The sequence below is a fragment of the Herpailurus yagouaroundi genome, unplaced genomic scaffold, assembly GCF_014898765.1.
Source record: "Herpailurus yagouaroundi ecotype Mexico unplaced genomic scaffold, PumYag 162, whole genome shotgun sequence".
NCBI classification, from domain to species: domain Eukaryota; kingdom Metazoa; phylum Chordata; class Mammalia; order Carnivora; family Felidae; genus Herpailurus; species Herpailurus yagouaroundi.
In genome coordinates, this window is record NW_024412403.1 from 47,420,513 (window position 1) to 47,438,285 (window position 17,773).

General features: G+C 40.1%; 1 protein-coding gene across 4 annotated transcripts in view; it reads right to left on the bottom strand.

Annotated features, from left to right (window-relative positions):
- The window catches only part of DCBLD2 (discoidin, CUB and LCCL domain containing 2), a 91,348-nt gene extending 73,919 nt beyond the window's left edge, over positions 1-17,429 (bottom strand). For 2 of the 4 annotated variants that reach the window (XM_040484286.1, XM_040484285.1), the window contains exons 1-2: positions 16,864-17,428; positions 2,396-2,623 (exon numbers count right to left, since the gene is read on the bottom strand). In XM_040484286.1, the coding sequence (XP_040340220.1) occupies positions 2,396-2,623; positions 16,864-17,080 (445 nt within the window). In that variant the 5' untranslated portion in view covers positions 17,081-17,428. Of the gene's footprint in view, positions 1-2,395; positions 2,624-16,863 lie in introns of all 4 variants that reach the window. The other 2 variants (XM_040484288.1, XM_040484287.1) reach the window with 2 other exon arrangements.
- Positions 17,430-17,773: the final 344 nt, after the last annotated feature.

Consider the following 17,773-nt stretch of genomic DNA (forward strand, 5'->3'; position numbering starts at 1 on the left):
CTTCAGCTCAGGTCATGATTTCATGGTTTGTGAGTTTGAGCCCTGCGTCAGGCTCTGAGATGACAGCTCAGAGCCTGAAGCCTCCTTCAGATTCTGTGTCTCCCTCTCTCTCTGCCCCTCCCCTGTTTGTGCTATGTCTCTCTCTCAAAAATAAATAAACATTAAAAAAAGTTAAAAAAAAAAAAAAAAGAAAATCTAAACAATAAATAAGACAAATCTTCTGAATGTATATCAAACTTTGCATCTTGATATTAGCAAATAAACCTTCTCAAGCATACACAGGACATTCATAATAAAGGTTGTATATATTAGGTTATGCAGAAAATATTAACAAGCTCCATGAAATAGTGATATCCCTTCCAACCACACTCAGAAATATTTATGACCACAATGCAGTAAAAATAAAAATTATTAACAGCAGCAAAGAAAGGTACTTCCAACAGGAAATAAATCTACTTATGTATTATTTACCCAATAGTAAACAGTTAGTGGGTAAAAGGGAAATACAAAACAAATTACAGAATTCCAAAAAAGTATTGATAACACTATAAATCAATCTGTGGCATATCAAATTAAACCCCACAGCTTTAGACATACTTATCAATAAAAATGAAAGAATGTAAATGAATTAAAATTCTTTTCTAAAAGCTCAGAAATAAATGGCAAAATAAACTCAAAGAGTATAATGAAGAAAATGAAATAACGGAACTAGAAACAAAGATTAATAAGGGAGAGAAAAAAGAACAGATCTAAATACAGTTAATAAATCAAATTCCATTTTTTGAAGAAACAAAATAGGCAAACCACTAGCTGACATGGAAAAAAAAAAGAGTACAAATAAAGAAAACAAACAAACAAAAAATGTCATGAAGAAAATAACCATTGACAAAACCACTGAAATAACCATTAGAAAAAAAGCCATAGGATTCTATTTTGCAGACATCATTGCAAATGAATTTGAAGACTCAGGTGAACTGGGTAATTTACCAGGCAAACAACTTACTAAAACTGAATTACTTAAAGATAAAATCCGAAACAGATAATACTTAGAAAAAATAAAGAAGGGGCACCTAGGTGACTCAGTTAAGCATCTGAGTCTAGGTTTTGGCTCAGGTCATAATCTCACAGTTTTGAATTCGAGTCCTGCATCAGACTCTGCACTGTCAGTGTGGAGATTAATTACTTGGGATTCTTTCTCTCTCTGCTCCTCCCTCTGCTCGCATGCTCTCTCTTAAAATAAGTAAGTAAACTTAAAAAAAAAAAAAAAAAAACGGAAAAAAAAAAAAAAAAAAAAAAAAAACCCCCCCCAAAAAAAAAAAAAAAAAAAAAAAAAAAAAAAAAAAAAAAAAGCACCAGGCCTTGCTCCCAGGCCTCTCAGGTAAGAGGCCAAAAAATAGAGAAGACATGAAGGATTAGACCAGAGATGGGGAAGAGGCGAGAGGATGAACATCACACTTAAAGATACTGGGTTCCAATTATACTTCTAAAAGACATTTTATACATTTGTACCAATCAATGTTTCCAAATTAACTCAGAAAGAATTCAAGATTTCTTTATGATGTTAGCTCACCCAAAGAGTCTTAGATTTTTTCTGCCTTTCCTGAAACAAAGGGACTGATCTCTAAAAGCCAAAGGTTCTTACCTTAACGACAGAGTAGATTCTCCTGGGAAGCTTTTAAAATACAGGGGCGTGGGTCCCACCCAATGAATTCTGATTCAACTGGTCCAGGATGGGGACCAGGTATACAGTATTATTTAAAGTCTTTCCATGTGACTCTAATATGCAGGCATAATTGAAAACCACTGATCTTAGCTAAGTATAACAACTATAGTAGCTAATATTTACTAAGCATATATTATGTGTTAGGTACTCTTCTTAGCACTTTACATGTTACTAATTCATTCTCTATTTTACAAATGAAAAAACAGGTCAGGTAACTCACCCAAAGTCACACATACGCTAACAGCAGAGAGAGGGTTTAATACCAGGCAGTTTGGATCCAAAACCCATGCTTTAATCACCATAATATACTGCCTCCTAAGTGTGAATTATGCGTGAATTATACCTGTATTCTTTAGTTGCAAATAAAGTGATCAGGAAAAAAACAAAACAAAAAAATGAGATAATTAATGTCCTCCTTCTTGGAAGCAGTACATCCTGCTTGCAAAAGTACATCCTGTTGCAAAAGTACCAACAAGCTTACTTGGAGAGTAAATAAACAGACAAGAATCTTCTCTTCCCAAAAGGTTCAAATTGAGATTTCCACACATGGTCCACACAAATAATTTCTTACATATCATCCTATACAACCTAGTTATTCAATGTCAAGTATCAAACATTGCTTTAGCTTTAAAACTCAGGGCAGTGATGTACATTTACAAGAAAAATTCCTACCTATTTCAGTTCTGCTAACTCCAATGCCATTATAAATTCTCAAGTAATTAAAATGACAAGAATCAGAATCTTCAATGTCAAAGTCACCAAATTTGATGCGCACTCTCTCTCCCATCTTTACACGGATCTCCCATTCACAAACGGTGCTGTTGGGATAGGTCTGTGGGTAGTTTATGGACATGAGGGTCCCACTTTCAGGGCCTAGTACAGTATGTCCACATCCATCACCTTTAAAAAAAAAAAAGAGTTAAAAGAACGATAAATTATTATTACATCTTTAACTTATACTATAAATAATCAGGATTTTTTGTGAAAATTTAAAAATATGTATGACAGATATTTTATGCCACCAATACTTTCCTTACACAAGATAAAAGGGATGATAGAGTTCTTAATATATCTACTCACAGGAGCCAAGAGAGAAGCCAGGTAAGATCAAAATGATCAATGATTATCCTTATTCAAAGAACTTTCCAATCTGAATAAACAGATTTATTAGCTTAACAATAGATTTATACACATATCACAATTCCCATCTTTAAAAGAGTATTAATTCATAGTAACTGTTCAAAGACAACATAAACTATAAAAATAAAAGTATGTGATCAGCTTCATCCATTTATTTATAAATATAAACCTTTCTAAAATCTGTGAGAAGACTAAAGGTTATGCAGATTACTGATCACAGTATTACAAGGCATTCATCCTTGAAGGCATTAAAGCAATATTTAATGAAATTTAATTTTACATTCTACTGAAATTGGACTTTGGAGTACTCCCCCTCCTAAAACCTCACTTTTTCCTACCAAATGAGGAGGAAAAAATGGCATTTGTACATCATGAAACATTAGGAAAAATAACCTTCCTATCTTGGTAGCAGCAGGATTTGCTCCAGCAATTCGTTCTGCAACTGGATACGGAGACTCAGGTAACTTAACATAGTACTATTATTTGCACCCTTCCCTTTCTCATAAAAAGTGGTATTTGGGCACCTAGAAGAGGCATGCAGTGGTAAGAAGTTTCAGGTGCTGCTCCACTTGTACCAGTCAGCATTCCTTAATGATGGGATTCAATGATGAATCTCTTTTAAATCTCTAAAAGGAAGATGGGTACACTGTACTAAAACGATAGTATTTTTTCGTTCAAAAATAGCCACCTATAATCACCTTTGGAATAATTCAGTACTTACACAAAAAAACTATACTAAAAGTGACAGTGCCCAGTTTTATTTATTTTTTAAATGTTTATTTTTGAGAGAGAGAATGATCAGGGGAGGGAGCGAGAGAGAGAGAGAGATTGAGAGAGAGAGAGAGAGAGAGAGAGAGACAGAATCTGAAGCAGGCCCCAGGCTCTGACCTGTCAGCACAGAGCCTGATGCGGGGCTTGAACTCACAAACTGAGATCATGACCTGAGCTGAAGTCGGACGCTTAGCCAACTGAGCCACCCAGGCGCCCCAGTGCTGAGTTTTAAAGTCAATATAGATATAGATGGCTGTAACAGAATTTTCTATTATGTTGATTTATTATTTTTAAGAACAATGCAGTGCTGATATCATTTGCTAGAATAAAAGCTTTAAAGGCCTGTAAGAAGTTAATACAGTATCTAGCAAGTAGTTGCAAAATAAATGTTTATTAATTGGATGTATAAGGAAATTGTACATGAACCAATGAAAAAGTAATTTCAAACCAGTCTCAAAACTAAATTTTTTGAAAAGTTTTTTTTTTTTTTTTTTTTTTTAAGTTTATTTGAGGAAGACAGAGAGAGTGTGAGCAGGGGTGGGGCAGAGGGAGAGAGGGAATCCCAAGCAGACTCCGTAGGGTCAGAGCAGAGCCAGATGTGAGGCTTGAAATCACAAAACTGAGATCATGACCTGAGCCAATATCAAGAGTTGGGACACTTAACCGACTGAGCTACCCAGGCACCCCTCAAAACTAACTTTAATAAAAGAACACTCTGTATAAGCTTATGATGACAATACTTTATATCCTTTCCTGATCAAGCAATTCTCAAATCCGTCCTAGTATTGTTAGCCTACTTTTAAATGTTTAATTTTGAGAGACAGAGAAAGACAGTGCATACACAGAGGAGGCATTTGACAAAGGATCCAAAGTGGGCTCCATGCTAACAGCAGAGTCCGACACGGAACTCAAACTCATGAACCTTGAGATTATGACCTGAGCCAAGCTCTGGATACTTAACTGACTGAGCCACCCAGGCGCCCCTAGCCTATTTTAAAGGCCGATACTAGCAATCTGGCTTCCTAAACGAATATCTCACATAAAGCTCAGCTTTTGAGCAATGTTAAAACTTCAGCTCTCTCTACACCTGCTTTCATTCTACACACAAAAACTAGGCATAGCCACTCAATGATATATAAAGGCACCATGAAATAAACATGTGAGTTTTTGTGATATATTCACTGATATTTTGCAAATATAAAATGTAAATGTTAGACAACTTAGAAGAAAAAAAACCCACAAATTTTCCCTGAAACCATCAAGAAAATACCTTGAATATCTCTGAGTATCATCCAAATTAGAAACACAGGGATATAAAAACTGTCTCTGTAAAAATAAATGAATTGTAATATAAATAACTTTTGAATAATCATTAACATTTTTCCTTAGAGAAAAAAAAAACACTATCCCCTAAGACAAAGTTTCTAACGTTATGAAACTAGTTTGAAATGTTTTCTTAATACTGAAAAGATGAAAATGTGCTTTCTGGAATGCTTAAATCTTTGAAAAGCAGCCGCTGAACAAATGAAATAACTCAAAATATAAATGTATTTTCTTTAGTGAATAGAACTAAAGCAGCTTTTTAAGTGTCTGGAAGTGTTGATGGATTTCAGGAAGCCAAGAATTTCCTATTAACAGCTGAATTCATGACTTAGTAATGGCAGATTGTCCCAACTAACGAATTCCCCATAGGCTATTATTTAACTTAAGGTTGCCATTTTAAGATGAATTTTACAAAAGTACAAGCAGTGTTAGTAATTTTTATGTCTTTATGCTCATATTTATGTTTGATTCTCAATAAGTAATACACAAAATGTTTCTTGCCCTTTCCTCTATAAAGCACAATTTCTACAAGTCAACAAAATAAATATAACTGATGAAAAACAGGACTTTTACATGCATGCTGATGAAGAAAACAATTAAAATGGAGAGGTCTTTTTTCAGTATCTTGTGTAGGGGGAGGGCATGAACAGTCCACAAGTAACGTGCCAAGAATGTTCTAAAATATGTGATGGAGTTCAGAGCTTCCTCCTCCAGCAAAAAGATGATATGCACCAGAAACCAAAGTTAAGAGAGTCTCAAATCTACTACTACAGTGAACGAGTTTGAATGTTTCATATGCCCAAGACTTTGATAAATTTACCTGACAAGATAAATAGCTTAGCTGGTCTGGATAAACACTTATTGCTATGAAGTATACGTTGAGAATATTCCAGTTTGAAAGGGGAAGCTGGGCTTATACATTATCACTAGGCCAGCAGTTCTCAAATGTTTTTCTCAGTTATTCCCAAATAAGAAATACATTTTACATTGTATGCCTACACCCATACATATACAATCCTGACCTACTCTGGTCCCCACCAGCACTCAGAAAACCACTGTACTAGGCATCCAAAGGTCATAATGTTGAATTCTCAAAGAAAGACCCTGTCCTCACTTTTACCCCCAAATTAGAAAATGTGCTTGCCGTTCATTTTCACAGTTCTTAAAAGCAAATCCTATTCTGCACAATACTTAAAATAACAAAGTATTTAAAAGTAAAACTAAAATCTGGAAAATATTATTTATCAACTAATCACCTAATACACTCAGAGCAGTGGTGCTCAAATGGGGGGTGAGGGGGAGGCTCCCACGGGAGCAATTTTACCTCCCATTTGGCAATGTCTGGAGATATTTTTGGTTGCCACAACTGAGGGGGTGGGATCCTACTGGCATCTGGGGGTAGAAGTCAAGAATGCTGCTAAAGATCCTACAGTGTGCACAGGACAGCTCCCAGAATAAAGGGTTGATGTTACATGTCAGGAGTACTGGGGTTGAGAAGACTGACTTGGAGCAAAGGCTAGGACAACTCAGACAGAAGATCTGAGTGAGTTCTTGGCTGGGTTTCCTTTGGCCCAAAGGATAATGCTGTTCTGTCCACTAAGGGTACAACCTAGGGCATACTCTCCCTGCTGTGGTCAGTAGTTACACTAAAGAGTTTTACAGTCCCACTTCCCAATTTTTATAAGTCAATGGAGGTTAAAGGAGAGAAAACGTCCTTTTTATTAGCCTACATCCCTGGAATAACTTTTTTTCTGGGTCAGGAGCTCTTAAAATTAGGGTTTAAAAAAGGGTGCGAATAGGGTCAGGAGTAAGTCTCCTAATTTTCTGCTTAGCTTTGTATGTTGGAAAGAATAATGATCTGTGACCAAGCTACACTGCCTCTTGTTATTCATTTTCACGAGGCAGAATTGACAAAGACAGCATAACTACTATGGGGAAAAAAAAACTTTCACATGGTTTTCCTAGGACCAATCCATACACTATCACCCATTAACTCCAACATCACCAAATCTTTCTCCTTCTCAACTCCATCACCACCACCATCGCTGCCAGCTTCTCCTCCTCCCCCTCCTCCTCTAGATGGTCTCCACGAAAGTATAACTGACCATCCAGGATAGAAGCCTGTCAATGTAATTTTTGAATTTCAATTTTATTTCAGTGAAGAAGAGACACTGGAATTTGATCTCACTGCTCCTTTGTTTGGCTGCAGATTTATCTAGGGAATTACTCATAGAACATGTGTTCACTTCCTCTGAAGAGTCTAAGGTCAGATGTGTTAAGCCAGATACAAGTTTTGGTATTGTTCCAGGAAAATAACTGAGTATTTTTTTAAACTACGTATCCCTAGAGAAAACAGAAAGAACATTAAACATATTTAAATAATAACGTATTAATACAATAAAGAAGATATGCTTATTTCAGGCTTCTCTAAACTTCAAATCAAATGTGGTTTTTTTGCATACATGCTCATGATACTGATTACATGTGACCTTGCAGCCACCCCCATATTTTAGTCACACTAATACAGAATATAAATCATACTAATGACTGAATCGTATTAACACAAACACTGCATGACTTCTAAAAATACCTTCTTCAACACCAAACACAAATGCAGGATGCTTGCACAAATAATGCCACAAATGTAGAGCAATGTAACTTTCATGATGACCATCATGAACTGGGAAAGGTTCAGACTTTTCCAGCAAGCTTTCAAGGATTTTTTCTTTTTTAATCATTATGAACAGGTGAGTCTGACTACACTTGCTCTAAATAAGTGTGTCATTTCTGTCACATCTTCTAATGCATCTGTGAGATCTTATAAGCTGGAAAAAGAGGCATTTAGAGTAGAAAAGCATTCAAAGGAGTAACTTGCAAGAGTTAACTAAAACATCCTATTTCATTTGGATACGATGAAGATTTTTAGTGTAATATTTAGCATTGTGAATTTTTGGACTGAAGTACTCTATGAGTCCTATTACTATAAGATTTTTAAAATTGCATCACTACATATCTCAAATAAATAATTCAAGGTACTACTTCAATTCCACTCATTTTTTAAAAATACTACATAAGATGGATATGCTCGGAGAGCCTAAAGAAGGTCACTGTGACAATTTTTAGAAAAAGAAATAGCTCCCAGCTTCATTCTTTTTTAAGTCCAAACTATTCTCTGCATGTGTGATAATTTACAAAATTGAATTACATGAAGGAACGTGAGAAGTATAAATCCTCTTTAACCCCCACTAAGCACACATCCTACTTAGAACATAATGGTTAGGCAAATGAGCTCTGGAGTCCTGGCATGATTTTAAATGCCCTATCCAGCACTCACTGTAACTTTCAGAAGGTTATTTATTGCTGCTAAATCTCAGCTCCCTAAAATGGGGATACAAACAATTCAAACACAAAGGGCACAAATTAAATGAGACATAGTATGAAAACACCTAGTGCTGAGGGCCTAACCTATAATAATGCGCTCAATATTATATCAATAAACACTCTTTTGTTTGAGGGTACCATTCCAGTCATAAAAGACCGGAAAGGCTTTTGCCCGTCATACGTAGATACAGGGCATTTGGCTACAATCTAGCTAAAATAACAGAGCAACTGTCCATTACTTTAGGAAATGTACAGCAGCTTTAAAGTTTCAAGTGTAGTGTTCTTGTGAAAAGTATAAACCCAAGAGAAAGTAACTCTCACTGAACTTCTCAGGGATGACCTCTACTTCTCTTCAGTAACTCTCCGAATCACAAGCCGGGCTTTGTTTTTGCCATTATTAGAGATACTCTCACCCACCTGTGAAAACTCAAACACTTTAAAGTCTCAACTAGTCAGTCTTCTTATACCCACATACTTTCCGTGAACTTGACTTCTCTCTTTTCTCCCAGTCTATTAATCTTGTCCTGGCCTCATGTCTTTCCCTACACAGCCTAGGCTTCATGTCCAGTATGTTAACTACCCCTTCCTGGTACTCTCAATTCCTAGCCATTGTGTCCTCCTTGAGTATCTACCTGTCAAACCCTCAACCCTGGTTCACATAACCTCTTTCTGCCAAAGAGCTGAGCACTTTGTGTGAAAACACACACACACACACACACACTCCAGGGGGATAGGTGTCATTAGAGTGATGAGTTCCAATCTCAGAAGGGCACTCACAGCCACTCAGTATTCTCTTATTCAGTGGTTCTCAAAATCAACATTAAAATCACCTCAGGGCTAATTAAATTAAAGGTTCTCAGGCTCCCCCCATCTCCATAGATTCTACTAAGTATGTCAGAAAAATTATCTTAAACTTAGACATTGGTTAAAAAAAAATGGTCAACAGCATATCTTCTAAATGTCACAGAAGCTAAAAGCTGCCCAAGGAATATAGGGCAAAATAGTTATTTGGATTTGCTATATTTATCACTGCTTAAAGGTCCCAGTTTTCATTACATGTTAATGTACATAGTTTCTTATCTGGTAGAGATGCAAATCATTTCTGTGCAGCTGAAAAGATAATCCCAAAGGTTAGTTTATGACCCTATTGGCCCATTACCCAGATTTAGCAATTTAGCAATCACATCTAATCTGGCAATCACATCCTGTAACACCTGGTTTCTCAAATACTCTTAGGACAGGTTTTAACACCTTACTGATTCCCTCATTAATGAATGAACTGAATAAAATCTTTGACACGTGTTCATTTTATATTTGCATGGCATGATTTTGCCTCTTTTGCAAATTCTAACCTGTAAAACAGCTGGTCAGTGGGAGCTAGGTTTTGCAATTTAACAAATCATAAGACACTAACAATAACGGCAACAACAACAAAACCCACAAAAAACTCTTTCCACCCAGTGTACCCTGACCTCTACCACCTTCTCACTCACTTTTCCTTTCTTTTACAAAGAAGTTTCTTCTAGTCTCCATAGTTGACGTCTTACTTCTTTGCTTCCTGTTCTAAGTTCCAATGCACTGCAATTCAGCTTCCAAAAAGAAAAGTTTAAGTCCTAATTTTTGGTACCAATGAATATAACCTTATTTGGAAACAGGGTCTTAACAGATGTCATCAAGTTAAAATGAGGTCATACTGGTTAAGGTGGACCCTCATTCAATGACAGGTGTCCTTAGATAAAGAGAAAAATGTGGACATGGTTACAGACACAGGAAGAATACTACATTACAGAGGCAGAGATTGGAATGATGCAAAGGAACTCCGAAGATTAAAACTCCAGAAGCTAGGGAGGCAAGGAAAGACCCTCCCCCAGAATCTTCAACAGAGTATATAGCTGTGCTGACACCCCAATTTCAGAATTCTAGCCTCCAAAACACTAAGCCAATAAAGTTCTGTTGCTTTAAGCTATCTAAATTTGTGGTAATTTGTTACGGCAGCCCTAGGAAATGCAGGCCTACTCACCAATGAAACTATTCACTAATGCAGCCAGTTTCCAAGCTGCCAAAAGTTAACGTGATGAGGGAGCAAAAGGCAAGCTGAGGGCAAAGCACAAGCACATACACACAACCCCTTCCACCTCCCAGATGTGACCTTCCCCGGGCACTCCTGGCTGCCCAAGAACAAAGAAAGGGGAGAAACAACGGTTATCTGATAGCACAGTGATGCAGGAGTCTCCCATCAGTTTGCAACTGTCTTAATGATTTACAAGAAAAAAGCAATCTCCAGAAACCTACAGACTCAACCTCCTGGGGACCTAATGTCATCCTCCCCTCCACAGCATAGAAAATCTTATATAATCAGCCACTCTTCACACAACCCCAGCGCAGCTCTTTCTGCTCACGGGTACTGTCCCGTGCTGTAATAAAAACACCTTTTTGCACTGAAAACGTCCCAAGAATTCTCCCTTGGCCGTTGGCTCCGAACCCCACTCCAAACCACGTCAAATGGATACTTTTCCATCCTTATCATGTGTGACCTTTCCATATTATCTGGCATCGCTGGCCCTTCCTTCCCTCCCATCTTCCTTCCTTCCTTTGTATCTTCCCTCCCTCCTTAAAATTCTCCTTCCCTGGCTCAGTTTTTTGAACCAACTGCAACTTCTCTAGCATGTTCCTGGGCTTCTTACTGCCAACCACTGATGCTGTTCAGTTCCTCCCCCATTCTGGGTATTCTACCAGGGGTATCTCCCTACTTCCCTCAGTTACCACGAAGTCTCCAACCCTTCCCCTAATCCTCAAACCTGTCATCTACTTATATATTAAGCACCTCTGCTCATATTATTCACTCACTGAATAAAAATTTACTGACTTCCCAAACAGATTTGATCCCAGCCCTCAAACATTCTAGAAAGTGAGGTGAATTATGTATTTAAACACATAAGAGCATTAAGTAGATGCCATGGTCGATATGCCTAATATTTAAATCCAGGTGTCTGACTCCAAAGTCTCTTCTCTATACTTTCAAAGTCCACCAAAGCACAAAACGGTGAAGACAGACCAAGAAAGCGCTCAGGCTGTTCACAGTAAACACAAGCCAAAACCAAAAAGAAAAAAATCTGACAGTTTAAATGATACTTTCAGTAGAGCAGAGACTAGACTGCAAGGAAATCAGCATTTAACTAATATTTGTTGTGCACCAGCTACTCAGAAAATGTACAGACAGAGTCAATCGGTTAGTAAGTTTGTCCCTGAAAAAACCAGATGCAAGGTACCGGGCAAGCAAACAGCAAAGAGGAAAGATGTGTACAAGCCAGCGGGGTTTTGAGCATGTTTCCAGGTACAGAGTAAGAAGCCCATTCAAGTTTAAATTCTACTTAAACACAACTTACATTCCCTGATAAAGCAGTGCTCGGGTAAGTGGAAGAGATGGTTTCGGGAAGAAGGAAAGGTGAGGCAGGTATGCTGTGTAGGAGTTGAGCTCTACAAAGTGGAGGGACCACTGTGCTCCTGCTGAGCAGTAAGCCCCATGGGAGATTTGATCAGTAGTCCTCGCTGGTGGTAGGACTAGTCACAGTGGGACACATGACTTTCTCCAGTGACCCTGGGCTATCCAGAACCAGAGAAAGGCAGTGGGGACTGGCATGTGAGCCAGGTTGGGGATCTGTCAAGGACAAGAGGAAGGGCATGACAGAATGAAAGACCTGGGAGGCCGCATTGAGGAAGTGAACCTAGAGATGGACAAATGTACCGGATGAAGGCAGAGGAACCTAAGTCTGATGTCTTGCTAATACCTCAGTCTGCCCCTCAGTGCAAAGTCCTCCACAATTTTGTTCCCACTGACCTTTCCAGCCTTCATTTCTCATTACTTTCCTCTGACACCAGATTACTGAAACTATTGTTCTCCAGGAATTGCAGCTGCCAAAGAAAAAGGAGGCAGGCAACTGTGAGAACCAAAATTAGTGCGACTCTTTGGTAATGTTGGAGATGGCCAGCAGTCAGCACTGAAATCAGAGTTTGAAAGACCCGGCAAAGGAGAGACCCAACTTGCTGACACTGATTTAGGCTGTTACTGACAAGACGGGCACGACTGTTTTCTAAGTAGACATGGCTCTGGCTCTAGCTGAAGGACTTCTCTCACCGAGGGAGCAAAGAGGTCTAGCTCCCAGAAAGAGGTTGGCTGGGACATGCTAGGCCCTGAGCAAGTACGCAGTAAGGTCCAAGAGAGGGCTCTAGTACCATGAGACTGAGAAGCCCGGGCTCTGACAGCTAACTGTGGGGATTAGACAAGAAGAGTAACATGAAGGGCACGCAGATGCCCAGACACTAACGTCGAATAACGTACATGGGGCAGCAGATTCACTCCAGAAATGGGTTCCCAATTCATATTTTTGAATGACAATTTAGTAGATATAAGAAGACAATGAGAAGACAATAAGAAGAAATCTTAAAAATCTCTGTCAGAACAAATATTTAATACACAGTGTGAATAATGGGTGGCTTAGTTGTCTGACTTCGGCTCAAGTCATTATCTCACAGTTAGTGAGTTTGAGCCCCACTCTGGGCACTGTGCTGACAGCTCACTGCCTGGAGCCGGCTTCAGATTCTGTGTCTCCCTTTCTCTCTGACCCTCCCCTGCTCGAACTCTGTGTGTGTGTGTCTCTCTCTGCCTCTCTCTCTCAAAAACAAACATTAAAAAAAATTTTTTTTAAATTAATGTCCTGATATTTTACCACATTCAAATAAACATCTAACCCAAGAAGGGAGGCAAGTCCTCAAGGACACAAATGAGGAAGCTGAAATCCTGAGATGAGGGGACACAAATTGCTAGTCATAAAGTAAATCAGGGACACAGAGTCATTCATAGACTCTCAACTTCCTATTAAATATACTTATTACAGTAAATATGCAATCAAATACGCAAATAATAAATTTAACCAATTTAAGTTTTTTAGAAAGACGTGTTACAGTAAAATAGACTTTCAACAACAAAAAACCCATCATAGTACAATTAGATGTGAATAAATACAATCTATGTATAAGTATATTAATGAAATAAGACTGGTTAAAAGACATCTCTGCTGTGAAGGGCTGATGGATTTTCAGACCACTGATAAATTTTATTCTGAGCCAAATGAAAAGAAAAATCACTGCCAGCAGAATATATGCTGAGTATTACATGACATTACAGCTCACCCTTGAAAAACGCAGAGGTTAAACACGCTGACCTCCCCGTGCATAGTCAAAAATCCGCCTATAACTTTTGACTCCCCAAAACATTACTAGTAGCTTACTGTTGACCAGAAGCCCTACCAGCCTTCCATATAACATAAACAGATGATTGACACATATTCTGTATGCTACTGGTGTTATATGCTATATTTTTATAACAATACATAACTTTTTCTTAATTTTTAAATATTTTTGGGCTATTAAGTTCCTGAGTTTTTTCAAATGTTTGTGAATCTCCAAAAAATTTTCTAACACACTTATTAAAAAAAAAATCGGCGCACAGTTTGACCTGTGTAGCTCAAGGGTCGACTGTAACTGTAATGAGAGTAATACCTTCTGCTACTTCAAATGATATCTGGAAGATTTAAAAAAAAATTTGAAGCACAGTTCTACCTCAACATATACATTAAATGCATTTCTACCTAGACTGGCCAAAGGGCGGAAAAAAACTGAAATATCATAAAACATTTTTTTCACAGCTTATATTTTGACTATATGTTAATTGCAGAAAATATGGAAAAGCATAAAGAAATACCCAGAAGACAACTACTATTTTATTTCTTTTCAGTCTTCTTCCAAAGACTTATAGAGTAAAAACTCCAGTTTGTCACTTAACACTACAAAATATAGACATTCCCATCATTACAAATTCGAATGGAGTTTTAAAACACTTTCTTCATTTTTAAATTAGATTTCTTTTCAGGTTATGTGAGGGAATACCAGTTGGATCCCAAAGCTTGTCTGTTAGATTAGTTAAGACTGGTTTAAAAGCAATTCTACCACCGACTGCATCAGGGTCCTTTGGATAAAAAATATAATTTTTAAGAATTAGGGGAACTGAAATCTCACACAATTCCTGTTTCCAGTGATGTATACCTAACTGGTTCTTATTTATCAACTTAATACACTCAATTAATAATGATAATCACTTATAGCTATATTATACTTTTCCCTTTGCAAAATTCCTATGTACTATCATTTCATTTTTTTTAGGCTATGGAATAGGTTATTCTCTTATCACAGATGTAGAAAACTGTGGTACAAAGAAATTAAGTGACCTCACAAAATTTACCCTATCAACTTAGCAGAACTAGAAATCAGGTCTTTTAAATTAACACCATCCTTTCTATTTGTGCTAATCTACACTGCTTATATAAGACATCGCTGTGAAAGAGAACCATGTGTTTGTTAAAACGCCGTGCAAAAAACCGAAGTTGAATGGGGGCACCTGGGTGGCTCAGTTGGTTAAGCGTCAGACTCTTGACCTCAGCTCACTCAAGTCACGATCTCAGGATTCGTGAATTCTAGCCCCGTGTCTTGGCCCTGCACTGGGAGCGCAGATCTTGCTCGGGATTCTCTTTCTCCTTCTCTCTCTGCCCCTCCCCTGCTTGCTGCCTCTCTCTCTCTCTCAAATAAATAAACTTAAGAAAATACAAACCCTGAAATTAAACCTTGAAAGCAAATAAGTTAATGTTGTGTGTTAATTAGGCCAGTTTCGAGAAATTCCAAAAACTAAGGAAACTGTCTCATTTGGTGAGGAGACACAGAACTGATTCTATACTGCTCAAAGATGATTTTTAAAAACATGATATGAACACTTCAGATCTAGAAATAAGCAAAACTGAGCATTCTGCTTATACAGTTACATTCCTTTCTGTATCAAGGTACCTTTTATTTGTGTCTCCGTTCCCTTATGTTTGAAATGGGATAAGCATCCCTATCTCAGATGGTTGTGGTGAGGATTAAATGACTTAATACACATACACCACTGAGTACTATGCCTGCCACAAAGTAAGTCCCAACTAGTTGTAGCACTATGCAAGCCTTCTCGTTTTTTCTCTCTCCTACTAGAAGGAAAATACATGCACAGGCTCTAAAACTTCAATAGGGGGGTGGGAAGGAGGAGATATCACACTTTATTTTATTAAATGCTGATTCAAGAATTTATTTAAGATGAACTAACTAAAAACCTGAATGCTAAGCATCTAAATTTTAAGTTACACGGCGTAGAAACGTGCCTAGAACTAAAAGAGGTCACTTTACCAAATACATTTTTCTTCATAGTGAGATTCTATTTCCACATGCCTGTCAAAGTTTCGGCATTTTCTTTTTTTTCAACGTTTATTTATTTTTGGGACAGAGAGAGACAGAGCATGAACGGGGGAGGGGCAGAGAGGGAGACACAGAATCGGAAACAGGCTCCAGGCTCTGAGCCATCAGCCCAGAGCCTGACGCGGGGCTCGAACTCCCGGACCGCGAGATCGTGACCTGGCTGAAGTCGGACGCTTAACCGACTGCGCCACCCAGGCGCCCCAAGCTTCGGCATTTTCATAACGACAGGCTGTGGCCATGATTCCACACTTTACTGAGAACCATATGAGAACATTTAAGCTGGACTTAAACATGGAGATCAACTTAAAAAAAAAATCTTCCCAGCAATAAATAACAATCCAATCCATATTCTTTTCACTGCAATAAAAAAGGAAATACAATGGGAAAATGTGTTCAATAACTGATGCCAAACTGATTGAAAAATTGCAGTTCGCTGCCTGAAAATAGTACTAAAGGGCGGAGGAGGAATCAGCCCTGCATTCTCTTTCCATTATGATGATTATTCAATAAACAGTTTTGCTCAATTCTGAAACAGGTATTTCAAGGACGGTAGACGGAAAAAAAGTTCTGTCACTTTCTGGAAGGGCTTACCCTTTTAACTCGGAATGCTCATAGCACGTTGCCTTGGGTCAGAATGAGTGTCTGACCCAGGCAATCTAGACCACCAGCAGGAATAATAGGAAGGGATCGTAAAGGACTTGTACTGAATCCAAAACTCAAAGCTAACCAGAATCAGTATCCTTCGCTTTTGAACCTGAGCACTTTCACAAAAGATAATTAGCGCCACTTGCCTTTAACTGGTTTAAGATGCTATTTAATTATCTTGTCTTCCTACTCTGTCCATCATTTTAGCTTAACTTTAGGGGTCACATCTCCAAAACTTTTTTCCTCCCAAATATTTTTCCAAGAAGAATCCAATACCGAAAAGGAGGCCTTCACAGCAGAGTCTCACTTCTCTCTTTTCAGCAGCACCAAAGGCCTGGTCAAAAAGTAAAGACGCGCCAACTTGGGGGACAAGGGGCAGAGCCCACCTTTGCAACTCATCCCGGAGAGGGCCTGGTCTGGTCACGCACCCAAGCGCACTGTACCTCCCCCGCGCGTCTAGAGACCCGGCATCCCGGAGGTTCCCCTGCGACCCCGCCGCCCCTGGGGCTCCGCGCGCCGCGCGCTCCCCGGGAACCACTCACCTTGCTGGGCTCCGGTGTCCTCGAGCAACAGGAGCAGGATAAGTAAGAGCAGGAGGAACAGAGGCATGGGGGAGGAGGAGGAGGAGGAGGAGGAGTTGGGGCGGGGAGGGCGAGGGCGGGAGAAGGGGAGCGCGGCCCGGGCGGGGGCGGCGGCCGCGGCCCGGACTCGGAGACGGGGAGGGCTGCGCCCGGCTCTCACCGCCGCCCGGCTCCCCATCTCGGCGGCCGGCTGTCCGCCTGCATAGTGCGGGAGCCCTGGGAAAGGAGGCGGCGGCTGCGGCGGGAGAGCCAGAGGCACCGCGCGCTACGCCCCGCGCCGGGACCGTCTCTGCCCCTTGCTCCGCTTTCGCCTCCTCTTCTCTAGTTCCTTCCCTCCGCTCCCTACCCGGAGACCCCAGACCAGAGCGCTGGGGAAGAGAGGGAAGGAAGCGGGGTACTCGAGCCGCGGAGGGCCGCTGCGGCAGAGCCGGAGGACGCGCCTCCCGCGCCGCGTCCCTCAACCCAACCCCGACTCGCGGCACACGCCCGGGGCTCCGGCTAGCTAGCTGGCAGGCGGGCCGCCCGCTCCCTCGCGCTCCCTCTGGCGCGCACTGACCACGCCTCCTCGGCCCGCCAAGGCCAATCTGCAGTTGGCTCCGGTCCGTCTCCCTCCGAGCCACCCAATCAACACGCTCTCTCCTCAGTCGGCCCGTTAGGTCCCCGGCCCACTCCTTGAACTCAACCGCCCCTCTTCTCTCTCCTCCAATCCCCTGCAGCCTTAGGAAAGCGTCCCACCCCGCTTCCCCCAATCGGGGTTCCGCCCCCAAGCTCGGGCCCCCGGCAGCCCTGCCCGGCCCGGGCGCCTGTTATTGTTGGGACAGCAGCCCAAGCTGATCTCGCTGGGGCGGCTGCTCGCACTGGTCAATGACTT